Raw genomic sequence first — 13,689 nt, 5'->3', positions numbered from 1 at the left:
TTTTATCGATTTATCATGAAACCAATCTCACTCTAGAACTAACAATAAACTCTATGTGGATCAACAAATTGTACTATAATGCTATGTTCGAGTTTGTAATTCAAAATTAGTTAGCAAAAAGTGAACTTGGGATCTTCCAAAAAAGCAAAAAAAAAAACTACCGCTTCTTCTCCGATCACTACACTAATGGGCCGAAATGAAGTGATCTGGCCCATTAAATCCCTAGCCCGTAGGGTTTTTTTTTTTTTTTTTTTCCGTTCTGACATCACTATCGTATTGAATCTTTGATCACAATCAAATACAATTTTTTATTTTTTTAACAATATCATATACACAATTCAAGGAACTGGTTTATAATCTGAATATTGGTATAGTTATAGGAAGTATATATCTGTTTCCCATAACAATTAAATAAAAATCAGACGTGGTTGTTGAAGTTGACTAATTGATTCGCAATGAATTCTACAGGTAAGAATATGTATTAACCAAAAAAATGATAAAATAATAAACAACATCACAACTTCCAATTGTGACCTTGTACTCGCCACATTGCTTCCTTTCCAGGCAAGGGTACTTCCGTAATTACGAAAACACATAAAAGAACAGATCTCGTCCCGCGTTGGTTTGATCAGTGTCGGTGCCCTCACAATTACCTTATTTAGCCAAAATCTGTTACTTTCCTCTCTCGAATCGTCGTCATTTTCGAATCCTTAGATCTAGCAAAACTTTTGCGATCGCTAAATGCATCTCCATTGACATTTTCAGATCGATCCACCTCTGTTTTTTTTTTTGTTTATCGAACAAAATGGTGGCGAAACCAAGGTCAAGATGTTGTTGTTGTAGTTGGTTCATCGGAATTATCGTGTTAGTCGCTGTAATTCTGGCGGTCATTTTCACATTCAGGCATAGAGCAAGCCACTCCGATGATAATCCTGGCTCCATTGATAAAAATTACGCTAATGCTCTCAAGATCGCTATGCAATTCTTCGATATCCAGAAATGTAAACGATTCTTGAATTTTCTTGATTCACATTGATTATTTGTTTCTGCTTTTGGCACAAAGTAAGTCATGTTTTTGGTGCAGCTGGTAAGCTGGAGAACAACAAGATATCATGGAGAGGAGATTCAGGTCTTAAAGATGGAAGCGAAGCAAATATCGACCTTTCGAAAGGTTTATACGATGCAGGAGACCACATGAAGTTTGGTTTCCCAATGGCTTTCACTGCCACAGTTCTCTCATGGTCTATTCTTGAGTACGGTGATCAAATGGCTTCTGTGAACCTATTGGATCATGCTAAAGACTCTCTCAAATGGACTACTGATTTCCTCATTAATGCTCATCCTTCTCCAAATGTCCTCTATATTCAGGTACACGGTAGTGATCAAAAATCACAAATCTTTCATTAGGTCTCAAGTCAAATCACTGACTTTAACATTATAGGTGGGAGATCCGGTGACGGATCATAAATGTTGGGATAGGCCAGAAACAATGACAAGGAAGAGAACTCTTACTAAGATTGATACAGAGACTCCAGGGACTGAGGTTGCTGCAGAGACAGCAGCAGCTATGGCTGCTGCATCTTTAGTATTCAAAGAAAGTGATACCAAGTATTCAAGCACGCTTCTGAAACATGCAAAGCAGTTGTTCGATTTTGCGGATAATAACAAAGGTTCTTACAGTGCTAATATACCCGAGGTTCAGCCTTATTATAACTCAACTGGATATGGAGATGAGCTTCTTTGGGCAGCTTCATGGTTGTACCATGCAACAGAGGATAAAACATATCTTGACTTTGTATCGGAAAACGGTGAAGAGTTTGGTAATTTTGGAAGTCCATCTTGGTTTAGTTGGGACAACAAGCTTCCAGGAACACATGTATAAAGAACAAGACACTTCTTTACTAATCATGATTCATGTTTGTTTGATTATAACATTTAGTGTGACTTATACATTTGCAGATACTATTATCAAGATTAACCTTCTTCAAAAAAGGGTTATCAGGAAGCCAAGGACTTCAAGGTTATAAAGAAACAGCAGAAGCTGTCATGTGTGGGCTTATACCAAGCTCACCAACAGCTACATCTAGTAGAACTGATGGTACTTTTCTTGCATCTCAGGTTAACTGATGATAGAAATCTCTGTATCATTGTTAATTATCTCGTTTGATTTTGTTTATATATATATATATATAGGTGGTCTAATATGGGTAAGTGAATGGAATGCACTGCAACACCCTGTGTCCTCTGCATTTTTAGCTACACTCTACAGTGACTATATGCTCACCTCTGGTATTAAGGAACTATCTTGCAGTGACCAATCCTTTAAACCTTCAGATCTCAGAAAATTCGCCAGATCTCAGGTCCATATACATATTAATTTGGTTTCTTATAATTCCTCTTAATTAAACGTATAATAATTCTATATATACAATGTGCAGGCTGATTACATGTTAGGGAAAAATCCGGAGAAAATGAGTTATTTGGTGGGATATGGTGAAAAATATCCAGAATTTGTGCATCATAGAGGAGCTTCAATACCAGCCGATGCAAACACAGGATGCAAAGATGGGTTTAAGTGGCTTGACTCGGATGAACAAAATCCGAACGTAGCTTATGGTGCACTAGTTGGTGGACCTTTTTTGAACGACACGTTTATAGACGCAAGGAACAATTCTATGCAAAATGAGCCAAGCACCTATAACAGTGCTCTTGTCGTTGGTCTTTTGTCGAGTTTGGTTACTACTTCTTCCTCGTTAGAATCTTTTTAAATGAGATTTTTATGAATTAGAATCACACACACACACACCCCTTATTTGCTTGATCGTTCTATAAATGTATGTATGTATGAACGTGCTCAATGTATATGTTTCGCCTTACGTTTGGTAAAATGTAGATGTGCTGGAGACAAAATATATTTAGAGTGTTACTTAACGTTGATACCAAAAAAAAAATATAGAGTGTTGGAATTTATTCTTATTTGATGCTCTAAAAACCTTAAGGTAGGTTTTATGTTAGTTGGCACTAAATTTTTAGTGTCAAAGTTGTTGTTGTAGAACTTAATAAATTCTTTTTATAAACTCCCGATTTGGTTATAGATTCGCAATTAAACAAATCGATTGTAAATCTTTTTACGGTGGTCAACCGCTCTAAATTTTGTGTTCTATTTACGGTTATAATTGTTTTCTAAATGTTAGATTTAGAGTTCCAATCCTAAAAGGCTAAAAAACACTACCAAATACCAATATTATATTGTTCAATCTGGTTAAAATCAAACTAAACAAAAATAAATTGATTAAACCTCAAGGGCTTTCATGAGAAATAATAACATAAGCCCAATATAATAAAAACAAATGGTCCCGAAAGGCCCAAAGCTTTCAGAAAAATAAAGGGTGAAAAAGACATTTCACACAAAAGGCAATAATCAGTTAATCACATCCACTCCTGCAACTAGAAAAAGCAAAGGAGCCAAAAGTGGAATAACGTGTGGATCTTCTTCTTCTTCCTCCAACATGTTCGTCCAAATCTCACCTTCACTGTTCACTCTCTACTCTCCACTTCTCTCGCTTTTTCCCCAAAGTAGCTATCTTCTTCACCAATATCCATGTCTCTTCTGATCAGATCCTCCTCCTACGTCTCTCACCTCACTCTCTTCCAACCTAGAAATTCAAAACCGTCCTCTTTCACCAATCAAATCTCCTTCGTTTCTTCTTTCAATCAAAACCCTTTTCTCAATTTGGTCTATAAACGAAACCCAATAATGCAATCTGTTTCGAAAATGACTGTTAAGAGCTCATTGATTGATCCCGACGGTGGTGAATTGGTGGAATTGATTGTACCGGAATCTGAAATCGGAGCGAAGAGAGCTGAATCAGAGACGATGCCGAAAGTGAAGCTGACGAAGATTGATCTTGAGTGGGTTCATGTGATTAGTGAAGGCTGGGCTAGTCCTTTAAAAGGGTTCATGAGAGAAGATGAGTATCTACAAAGTTTGCATTTTAATTCTCTTAGATTAAAAAATGGGACTTTTGTGAATATGTCTCTTCCTATTGTTCTTGCTATTGATGAAGAGACTAAGGAACAAATCGGATCATCCAAGAATGTTGCTCTTGTTAGCCCTCAAGGAGATATCATTGGTTCTCTTCGAAGGTATATGAAACTTTCTGGCTTTGTTGATTTGTAACCTTGATATTTGAAGTAATTGACTGTTTTTGTGAATCTTTGTTTGTGAATTGCAGTGTGGAGATATACAAACACAACAAGGAAGAGAGGATAGCTCGGACTTGGGGAACTACTTCTCCAGGATTGCCTTATGTGGAAGAATATATTAGTCCATCTGGAAACTGGTTGATTGGTGGTGATTTAGAGGTTTTTAAGCCGATTAAGTATAATGATGGGCTTGATCATTACAGGCTATCTCCTAAACAGCTTAGGGAAGAGTTCGATAATCGTCAAGCGGATGCTGTTTTTGCCTTTCAGTTAAGGAATCCGGTGCACAATGGACATGCTCTGTTGATGAATGATACCAGGAAAAGGCTTTTGGATATGGGTTACAAGAATCCTATTCTCTTGCTTCATCCTTTAGGAGGTTTCACAAAAGCTGATGATGTTCCTCTTGATGTTAGAATGGAACAACATAGCAAGGTGCATATTGGCTGCTCTTTGAGAGTTTGTTTTACTCATAAAGAATTTGTGGTATTGATAGATTATGATTTTATTTGCTTATGATGTGTAGGTTCTAGAAGACGGAGTTCTTGACCCGAAGACTACTATTGTCTCGATATTTCCATCACCGATGCACTATGCTGGTCCAACTGAAGTTCAATGGCACGCCAAGGCAAGGATTAACGCTGGTGCTAATTTCTACATTGTAGGTCGTGATCCTGCAGGAATGGGCCACCCTACTGAGAAGAGAGATCTATATGATCCTGATCATGGAAAGAAAGTCTTAAACATGGCCCCTGGACTTGAGAAACTAAATATTCTTCCATTTAGGGTAACACAAAATCAATTCTGAGTTTCTGACTGCAAAACCAAAGTCTCTTAGATTATCAGAATACTCTGCTTCAATTCCCCATCATGTTTTTTTTTTATCTGTGATTTGTATCTTTCAGGTTGCAGCTTACGATACAATCGAGAAGAAAATGGCGTTTTTCGATCCCTCTCGTGCAAAAGAGTTTCTTTTCATTTCTGGAACAAAGGTAAGAGACAGCTTTGAGACTTAAGATTCTTATTGAAGGCCGCCAAGTTTCAAGATTTTGCTTATGTGCGATTACACCTGAGTTTTTTTTTCTTTTCGGTTTTCTTGTTTTGCTTACAGATGCGAACTTATGCAAGAACAGGGGAGAATCCTCCAGATGGGTTTATGTGTCCGAGTGGATGGAATGTTCTTGTTAAATACTATGAGAGCTTGCAAGAAAGCGAAGCTAAACAACAAGCCGTTGTTTCAGCGTAAGGAATCCAATTGCATCTCTTTCAAAACTGAAGCTCCTTAGTGATCTATATGAGGCTTTTGTTTCACCTTTCATTGTTTTGTTTAAGCTACTACCTTGGATCTATGTTTTTGTCTTCATGGAGGGAACTCGCAAATGTTTTCCAAACTCTAAACCAAATAATGTTCTGGTTGACGAGAGAAGTTTGTTAATAATAATCGTAAGGTCAGATACACTATTCAAATCTTTTTACCATAGATCCAAAATCATGATTCAACAATACACTATTCAAATCGTTGAATCGTCATATTTTATTACTTATTAATGTATCCATATATAGTGTGCAAATGAAAAAGAGAAATGGTTTTGAAACAAAAGTCAAATAATTTTCACCCATGTTGCTTGTTTTCATGAGAAACTCAAAAACTCACAATACCACAAAAGAAAAAAACTGGAAGTAAAATATACCAAAACATTACAAGGATATAGCCCATATGAGAGAGAGACTCTGGATTTCACTCGGCTCTAGACTGACCAGCTCGAGAAGAAAGGATGATACCAACAATGAGACCGTACAGGGCAAGTGCTTCAGCAAAGATGAGAATCAGAATCATTCCCACAAACAACTTGGGTTGTTGTGCATTCGCTCTGCAACACAAAAAAAAAACACACCAGATTACAAATACAAACATCTCTCTCTAAAACTCAAGGTTCGATACAAACATTTCGCAACAATATCAGGAGCTGCCACAATCATATATCCTTAATCTCACATACAACATAAAGTAAAAAAAAAGATTCAATCATTTCAGCTCTTAACAACAACTAACACCAAAGCAAGAGACTTTAACATGGCAAATCAAGAACACACATAAAGCACTCGTGATTTAGAATCAATCAACAGGATCAATAACATTTTGAATCAAAGAAACGATTTTTAACAGAGCCTTTTCTGAAAAGTTTCAACATCTTCGAACAATTGAATTAGCCTCATGGAAGCAAACAGAGACAGTTAAACGAGAATTTACCTAACACCGGCATCGCCGACAATTCCAATAGCCATACCGGCGGAGAGACCAGCGAGACCACAAGCAAGACCGGAAGAGAGATGAGCATAGCCATCGAATAGATAGTAAGACTTGGCCTTAGGGTTAATTCCGGTACTGATGATAACAGCAATGATCAAACCATAAATACCTAAAACTCCAGCCATAACAACCGGAACAATCGATTTCATCACAAGCTCTGGTCTCATCACACCCATCGACGCTACACCAACCCCGCTCTTCGCTGTCCCGTACGCTGCTCCCATACCTGAAACAAAATCCGATCGGATCGGATCAGATTTGGATCAAAATCAAATCGGAGAAAGGAGATCGGGGGAATGGGGGAATCTGATGTTACAGGAGAAAACGAGAGCGGCGGCAGCGCCAAGGAATCCGAAGAAAGGAGCAGTTTCATCGCCGCTGAAACTTGAAGCCATGACTCGTCGTCGTTGAGATCTGATCGGTGAAGAGACAATTGAAGATTTGAGAGAGAAAAGGGAGAAACCAATCTGATCTGATGATGATGGCAATGATATGATTTTTGATTGATTAGTAATTTGCCCGGCCATGAGTCGGCGCGTGAATCTAAACCGGACTTAAAATTAGCTAAACCCATCTCAACCGAACCGGACCAAATTAGACTGAAATGGTTTAGTCAGTGTGACATGGTTCTTTGTATTTGGCTCGATGAAATTAATTTAAGGCACTAGGTGAAATTCTTGTATTTGTTGATGCTATGGATTGTTTTCCAAATGACTCAGTTACATATCAAATTATTTTATTTTTAACTACACATGCAACCATGGCCTCGTCGGAAAGAACTTTGGCAACATCAAATTTCTTAATTAAATTTTTTTGGGTAAACACCTATTTCAATAATACTCTCTCTGTTCTTAGTTATTTGATGTTTTGGGTTTTTTACTTGTTCCATCAAGATTGATGTTTTGTAAAAACATCATTATTATTTTTGTTTGTGACCAATAGTAGAAGGAGGGAAGTAAAACTAATATTATTATACTAACAAAATAATAATTAAAAAATATAAAAATTACTTTTTCTTAATTTGTGTGTAAAACTAAAACATCATTGTTTTAGGAACAGAGGGAGTAACACATTGGAAAGCAGTTTCTTTTGATCGATTTACTTTTTATTCTTGGAATTACTATTAGCTTCTTCTTTTAAAATTCAATATGATATGTGTTAACGTGTGGAAGTCTACATTTGTGGGAAGGAAAGGTTGCAAGACGAGTTAAGAGAGTAGAAGAGCACAATGTAAAACTTTATTGGTATTGTACGTAATTGTTAATGATTACATTTGTAGGAACAAAAGTTGCAAGATAGCGCATTATTTAGTGTTTGCTTTGCCTGTTTATAGTAACCGGTATAGGGTTTGCTGTCTTATTATAACATTGTTCTGTATTTTATCAAAAAAAAAAAAGGAATATTGTTCTGTACCTTATACTTTGTTATATTCTACGATATATATGCAATGGTTCTGTTTCGAAGCTTTGTCCCATGACCTTTATGAATGCTTAATCCGGCCAACATGAATTGAAATTTTAATCATCATGTAGTAGTCTATACCTGGATGACACTGGTATGCGAGATGGGTCGAGCGACGTTAACCATATTAGGCCCTCGGCAGATATAACTTAGATACAGTGGATATTGACATATCCTCTTAATAAGACATGTTTTAAAAGTAGATTAACATTTTTCTAGAAATTATTGTTTCGGATAGGTTTAATAATCAGAAGTCAGCGAAACTTATAAGGTGGTGGGAAATTGTTATAAAATCAACAGCTTACAAACAAAATCTTTTTTCTTTTTTTGACTTCCTAAAACAAAATCTAATAATAACCGATTAACATTATGTTTGTGAATAATATGGTAACGCGAGAATAGGGTGCACATGATTAGCATTAGCAACATAAAAAAAAAAACAAATTAAAGAGTCAACTAACCGCATTCATGAATGGAATGGAATGTCACGGTCAATCATTAGATTTGGTGATTCGAAAATATATTTATTTATAAATGTAAAATACATATGCGAGAAAGAAAAAAAGCATGGCCAATAATAGTGCAAATAAAATGACTCAACATGCGAATGAATGTACATAGTTCTGTCCCTAGTTCTCTCCCAAATTTTAACAAATAAAATAATGAAATAAAATTAAAAAAGAAGGAAAGAGAAACATTTGTGAGAGAATTGATTCTGAAAAATCTTGTTTAAGAGCCGCATCCATATTTTGTAAAGACTTCACTTACCAGTTTTTTTGGTGGAATTTAATTACTTACTTTAAATTTAATGATATAAAAAAATTATAATAAAAATATTGTATTTTATTAATCAAACACACTTTTTGAGAGTCTCACCGTTGAGGATGCTCTTAGATTTGGAAATTGAAAAGATATATATGTAATGAATGCAGTTGTATAATTGTATAAAATAGATGGACATTTTTCAAATATCAAAAAAGTTCATTTATATTTTATACATATAAGTGAAATTAAACAAAGGAGACTATATACTGTCTTTACATGTTTTAACTTTGCATCGTTGGAACAAACACAGTAGTATACTGTTTTATATGCATGAATGTTTTTTTTTTTTTTGCATGAATGTTTTGCGTTCCTTTAAAAATTTACATGCGTTTGTTTATATATGTTATTTATTAGAAAACTTGGGACGACCAAAATAATTAACATGCAACGAACCAGGAGATATAGCTCCTCCTGAGAGGTCAAAAACGTAAGGGACTTTGACTTGTATAATATATAGTTGCATGTTTGATGTTAACACAGCATCGCCATCATTAATTCGTTCTTGCAGTCTACCGAACTAATTAATCTCAGATCATCGATATATAATTACATATATATATATATATATATATATATATATAGTCCCTCGAGGATAATGTATAATCCAATAATATAAAAATGTTCATTCGACGATGGTTCATATATCTGTTGTAAAATGATTTGAATCCAATCATAATGATGGTTCATATATATATGTTTAAAATGATTTGAATCCAATCATACTACAAACTAAGACGTTGACAACAGAGCAAAATAGAAAAGAGTTTAAAGACTTCACCTTTTACCAAAAAAAGAAAAGAAAAGAGTTTAAAGAAATGGATCCCATATATCTGCACAATCTGAATAATAATGGAAATCCATACGCAATTGTTAATTTTTTATGGATTTCTAATTCAAAATAAATCAACAAATGGTTTTTTTTTTGTGTCCGTTATATCTGATATCAATTCTATTTTAACTTTTCTTGTGAAATTTTAATAATATATATAGTAACTTTTGTTTTGGAAAATAAAGATTAATTTTGCAGTATAAATTAAAGCAATATTAAATGTCAAATTTAAAAATTATATGAAACAAAAATTTATTGTATGAATTTTAGTGTATATATCGAGATATGATGATTTTTTTTTTTTATCATTGATACATGATGAAACTTGTGGAATTTACTAATCCTATAACAGGTATTGTTTCATATGCTACGCATTTTTATATATAACTAAACATAATGACAACGACTAGCTAGTATTTCTTCCCATGTAGATGATAAGATTAAATCCAAATACTCCAAATCCTCTGTTTTCTTGTAGTGCGATCGATCTGTTGGATTAGAATGATAGGAATATGATTAATCCAAAACTCATGTCGGTTTACTAGTTGAGATTTTACTTAGTCATTTAGGATCTAACAACGTCAATTTAAGACCACTCATTTGAAAATATGGAAAGCTGAAAGTATTAAGTAATTTAGTTTGGTTATAATTAGAGTCCACAAATTGCTAGTAATCGGTGACAGGAACCACATAAAAACGACAATCTATCAACTGAAAATTTTCACCAACCCATAGAAAACTCGAGTTTTGTTATAAACTTGTGCAACATAATTAACCTAATACATTTTGGGGCAATTCTTAAAAGATCACATTTTTAAGTTTTTGTTCCAAAAATACTATCACTAGTTTTTTTTTTTTTTAATATTACTACAAATTCAATATTAAAATGAATCAAAATCTCTTTTAAGTGGTGGAAATATAAAACCTAAATTGAAAATAGAGAACCCAAATATAATATTTTAAACTATTTATATTTTATTCTGGTTGAACAAATATTTTATACCAAAAAGTTGTGGTATTATTAGAAAAATAAAGTGGTGATAAAACTTTTGGAACAAAAATTTAATAGTGTGGCATTTTAAGGTATTTTTCTACATTTTTCCCCATATACCAAAAAGTAATACATATATATAACTGGAATTACACATATGGAATGAATAGTACAATTTTATGTGCATGAATGTTTTTCTAAAAACTAACATCCGTTTGTATGTTAATTTATATACTTGTTTGTTATTTATTAGTAGAAAACTTGTGAGGACCACAATAATTAAGCATGCAAAGAACCAGAAGAAATAGCCCTGGGTGAACTAAAACGTAAAGAACTCTTGTGACTTGTATAATATATAGTTTGCATGCATGTTTGATGTTAACACAACATCTCCATCATTAATTCGTCCTTGCAGTCTCCCAAACTAATTAATCTCAAATAATCGATGTTTATAGATTAAGTTCCTCTTTCTTTTTTATAATAATAATGTAAATCCAATAATATAATGTGTTTCCTACGACGACGAATCATATTCTGATTTCTGTATATCTGTAATAGTACGATATTATTATTTGAATACAATCATACTTAAAAAAGTATACTATTTGTTTTTAAAGAGAGTTATGAAATATTGGATCATATATATTTATCTTCATAAATGTGAATACTCAAACATCAAAACATATACAGTGAAGATAAACTTCGCTTTGAATCTAAAATCAGACAAAGAAACTTCAATTGCTTCATAAATTATTATATAGAACATTTAGTCGCCGCAGAACAACTTTAGAGAGAAACAGAGGATAAATATGATATACTAGCTCAATTAAAGAAAAAAAGAAGAAGAAAAAGAACAAAGATTGTGACGTCTCACTTAAGAGTTTTTATTGGTTATATTGTACAGATCCATAATGTTTGAAATCGTTTTAAACTCAAAGTTGACTCTCTCAAACGTCTAAGGTACTGGACGGTCATTGAAATAAGAGTTTAGAGGAAAAAGTAAGAAAATTGAATCATATTAAAGCTTATTATACACTCGAGACCTTGATTATATATCTCTTTTGAAATATTAACAGAACTAACAATCATATTATTATAATTTTACATTATTAGAATATCGTAACGTATACTAATGAATGTCCCATCGGCTGATCGGCATTGACCACTATATAAACAACACAGGTCACAGTCCAATTCTCATCACATACCACAAAACATCAAATAAGATATCTAAAAGAAAAAAATGGCAGCACGAGCCACATTCATATTCTATGCTCTCTTCCTAACCTCAATCCAACTCCTCCTAACATACCACGTGTCATCCGCCGCCCGAGGATTATGGAAATACATCGCCCCCAACGTCGGAATCTCGGCGATGCATATGCAACTTCTCCATAACGACCGTGTCGTAATGTACGACCGAACCAACTTCGGACCATCGAACATCTCTCTACCTAACGGAAACTGCCGTGACAATCCAAACGACATCGTTTCCAAGCGCGACTGCACAGCTCACTCGATCGAATACGACGTCGCAATGAACACCGTCAGGCCCCTAACGGTACAATCCAACACATGGTGCTCATCCGGTTCGGTTAGACCGGACGGTGTTCTTGTCCAAACCGGTGGAGACCGAGATGGGGAACTAAAGGCGAGAACATTCTCTCCTTGTGACAACAATCAATGTGATTGGGTAGAAATTAACAACGGCTTAACGAAGAGAAGATGGTATGCTTCCAACCATATTCTTCCCGACGGTAAACAAATCGTCATCGGAGGTCAAGCTCAATTCAATTACGAGTTCTTCCCCAAAACGACAAACCCTAACGTAGTCGCGTTACCGTTTTTGGCCGAGACTCATGATCAAGGACAAGAGAATAATCTTTATCCTTTTGTTTTTATGAATACCGATGGGAATTTATTTATATTCGCTAATAACAAAGCGATATTACTCGACTATGTTAAGAACACGGTGGTGAAAACTTTTCCGGCGATTCCCGGTGGTGATCCGAGAAACTATCCGAGCACTGGCTCGGCCGTGTTATTACCGTTAAAGAATCTTGAAGCGGATCAAATCGAGACGGAGGTTCTGGTGTGTGGAGGTGCACCGAAAGGATCATACAACCTAGCTTTTAGAAAGAAAACTTTCGTTGAAGCGCTTGACACGTGTGCAAGGATCAAGATTAACGATGCGAATCCTCAATGGACGGTGGAGAATATGCCACATGCTAGAGTTATGGGAGATATGATTCTTTTGCCAAACGGAGATGTTTTGATTATCAACGGTGGATCTTTTGGTACTGCTGCATGGGAGCTTGGTCGTGAACCGGTTTTGGCACCGGACCTATACCATCCTGAGAATCCGGTTAACTCAAGGTTTGAATCGCTAAGGCCGACTACAATCCCGAGAATGTATCACTCCGCGGCTATTCTTCTACGTGACGGTAGGGTTCTAGTCGGAGGAAGCAATCCTCATGCCTTTTATAACTTCACCGGAGTGCTTTTTCCGACGGAGCTGAGCTTAGAAGCTTTCTCTCCGGTTTATCTACAACGGGAGTTTTCGGATCTTCGTCCCAAGATTATATCTCCTAAACCTCAGTCGACGATTAAATATGGAATGAATCTGAAGTTGAAGTTTACGGTCACGGGAGAAGTTACGACTCCGGTGAAAGTGACTTTGGTGTTTCCGACGTTCACGACGCATAGCTTCGCGATGAATCAGAGGGTTTTGGTTTTGGACAATGTTAAGCTTACCAGGAAAGGCAAATCGCCGACGTATGAGGTTCAAGTGAGGACTCCAAAGTCGGCGAATATTGCATGGCCTGGTTATTATATGATCTTTGTGGTGAATCAAAACATACCAAGTGAAGGTGTTTGGGTAAGGTTACAATGATTCATTGACTCTTTATTTTATATCTTTATTTTTGTGTGTTTGTGTTATATTTATGGAATGGATTGGTTCTTTGGAGCACCTAATCAATTGTATATGATTGTGATAAGAATATCTGTTCTCAATTTGATGATAATAAATTATTGGATACTCTTTTTCTATGCGGTTGATCATTG

General features: G+C 35.2%; 4 protein-coding genes across 4 annotated transcripts; 3 read left to right on the top strand and 1 right to left on the bottom strand.

The window, feature by feature from the left end:
- Nucleotides 1-524: 524 nt before the first annotated feature.
- On the top strand, nt 525-2,951 carry LOC9329142 (endoglucanase 2). Its single transcript, XM_002893035.2, has 6 exons — nt 525-1,001; nt 1,085-1,368; nt 1,442-1,876; nt 1,960-2,098; nt 2,194-2,360; nt 2,439-2,951. Exons 1-6 carry the CDS (start codon nt 806-808, stop codon nt 2,766-2,768), a joined length of 1,551 nt encoding a protein of 516 aa, XP_002893081.1. The 5' UTR covers nt 525-805; the 3' UTR covers nt 2,769-2,951.
- Nucleotides 2,952-3,439: 488 nt separating this feature from the next.
- LOC9326421 (ATP sulfurylase 2) lies at nt 3,440-5,711 on the top strand. Its single transcript, XM_021011733.1, has 5 exons — nt 3,440-4,146; nt 4,236-4,641; nt 4,733-4,993; nt 5,112-5,198; nt 5,318-5,711. Exons 1-5 carry the CDS (start codon nt 3,602-3,604, stop codon nt 5,450-5,452), a joined length of 1,434 nt encoding a protein of 477 aa, XP_020867392.1. The 5' UTR covers nt 3,440-3,601; the 3' UTR covers nt 5,453-5,711.
- An 11-nt stretch (nt 5,712-5,722) lies between these two features.
- On the bottom strand, nt 5,723-7,011 carry LOC9329141 (V-type proton ATPase subunit c2). The gene is made up of 3 exons (XM_021011734.1): nt 6,834-7,011; nt 6,458-6,743; nt 5,723-6,077 (listed from the first exon to the last, which is right to left on the bottom strand). The coding sequence occupies exons 1-3, from the start codon at nt 6,910-6,912 to the stop codon at nt 5,945-5,947; spliced, it is 498 nt and encodes a 165-aa protein (XP_020867393.1). The 5' UTR covers nt 6,913-7,011; the 3' UTR covers nt 5,723-5,944.
- A 4,577-nt stretch (nt 7,012-11,588) lies between these two features.
- On the top strand, nt 11,589-13,674 carry LOC9326420 (aldehyde oxidase GLOX). Its single transcript, XM_021013690.1, has one exon. It carries the CDS (start codon nt 11,867-11,869, stop codon nt 13,514-13,516), a length of 1,650 nt encoding a protein of 549 aa, XP_020869349.1. The 5' UTR covers nt 11,589-11,866; the 3' UTR covers nt 13,517-13,674.
- Nucleotides 13,675-13,689: the final 15 nt, after the last annotated feature.

This window comes from Arabidopsis lyrata (genome assembly GCF_000004255.2).
Source record: "Arabidopsis lyrata subsp. lyrata unplaced genomic scaffold ARALYscaffold_1, whole genome shotgun sequence".
Lineage (NCBI taxonomy): Eukaryota > Viridiplantae > Streptophyta > Magnoliopsida > Brassicales > Brassicaceae > Arabidopsis > Arabidopsis lyrata.
Note: the sequence above shows the minus strand (reverse complement) of the source record. Positions and strands in the feature narration are given on the sequence as shown.

Excerpts from the sequence above, each read along its gene's own strand:
- LOC9329142 (XM_002893035.2), top strand. The coding sequence starts at position 806 with ATGGTGGCGAAACCAAGGTCAAGATGTTGTTGTTGTAGTTGGTTCATC. Across the intron at positions 1,002-1,084 it reads ATTCTTCGATATCCAGAAAT|CTGGTAAGCTGGAGAACAAC; the intron begins GTAAACGATTCT and ends TTTTTGGTGCAG. Across the intron at positions 2,361-2,438 it reads GAAAATTCGCCAGATCTCAG|GCTGATTACATGTTAGGGAA; the intron begins GTCCATATACAT and ends TACAATGTGCAG.
- LOC9326421 (XM_021011733.1), top strand. The coding sequence starts at position 3,602 with ATGTCTCTTCTGATCAGATCCTCCTCCTACGTCTCTCACCTCACTCTC. Across the intron at positions 4,147-4,235 it reads ATCATTGGTTCTCTTCGAAG|TGTGGAGATATACAAACACA; the intron begins GTATATGAAACT and ends TGTGAATTGCAG. Across the intron at positions 4,642-4,732 it reads GAATGGAACAACATAGCAAG|GTTCTAGAAGACGGAGTTCT; the intron begins GTGCATATTGGC and ends TATGATGTGTAG.
- LOC9329141 (XM_021011734.1), bottom strand. The coding sequence starts at position 6,912 with ATGGCTTCAAGTTTCAGCGGCGATGAAACTGCTCCTTTCTTCGGATTC. Across the intron at positions 6,744-6,833 it reads CGCCGCTCTCGTTTTCTCCT|GTATGGGAGCAGCGTACGGG; the intron begins GTAACATCAGAT and ends ATTTTGTTTCAG. Across the intron at positions 6,078-6,457 it reads GTCGGCGATGCCGGTGTTAG|AGCGAATGCACAACAACCCA; the intron begins GTAAATTCTCGT and ends TTTGTGTTGCAG.
- LOC9326420 (XM_021013690.1), top strand. The coding sequence starts at position 11,867 with ATGGCAGCACGAGCCACATTCATATTCTATGCTCTCTTCCTAACCTCA.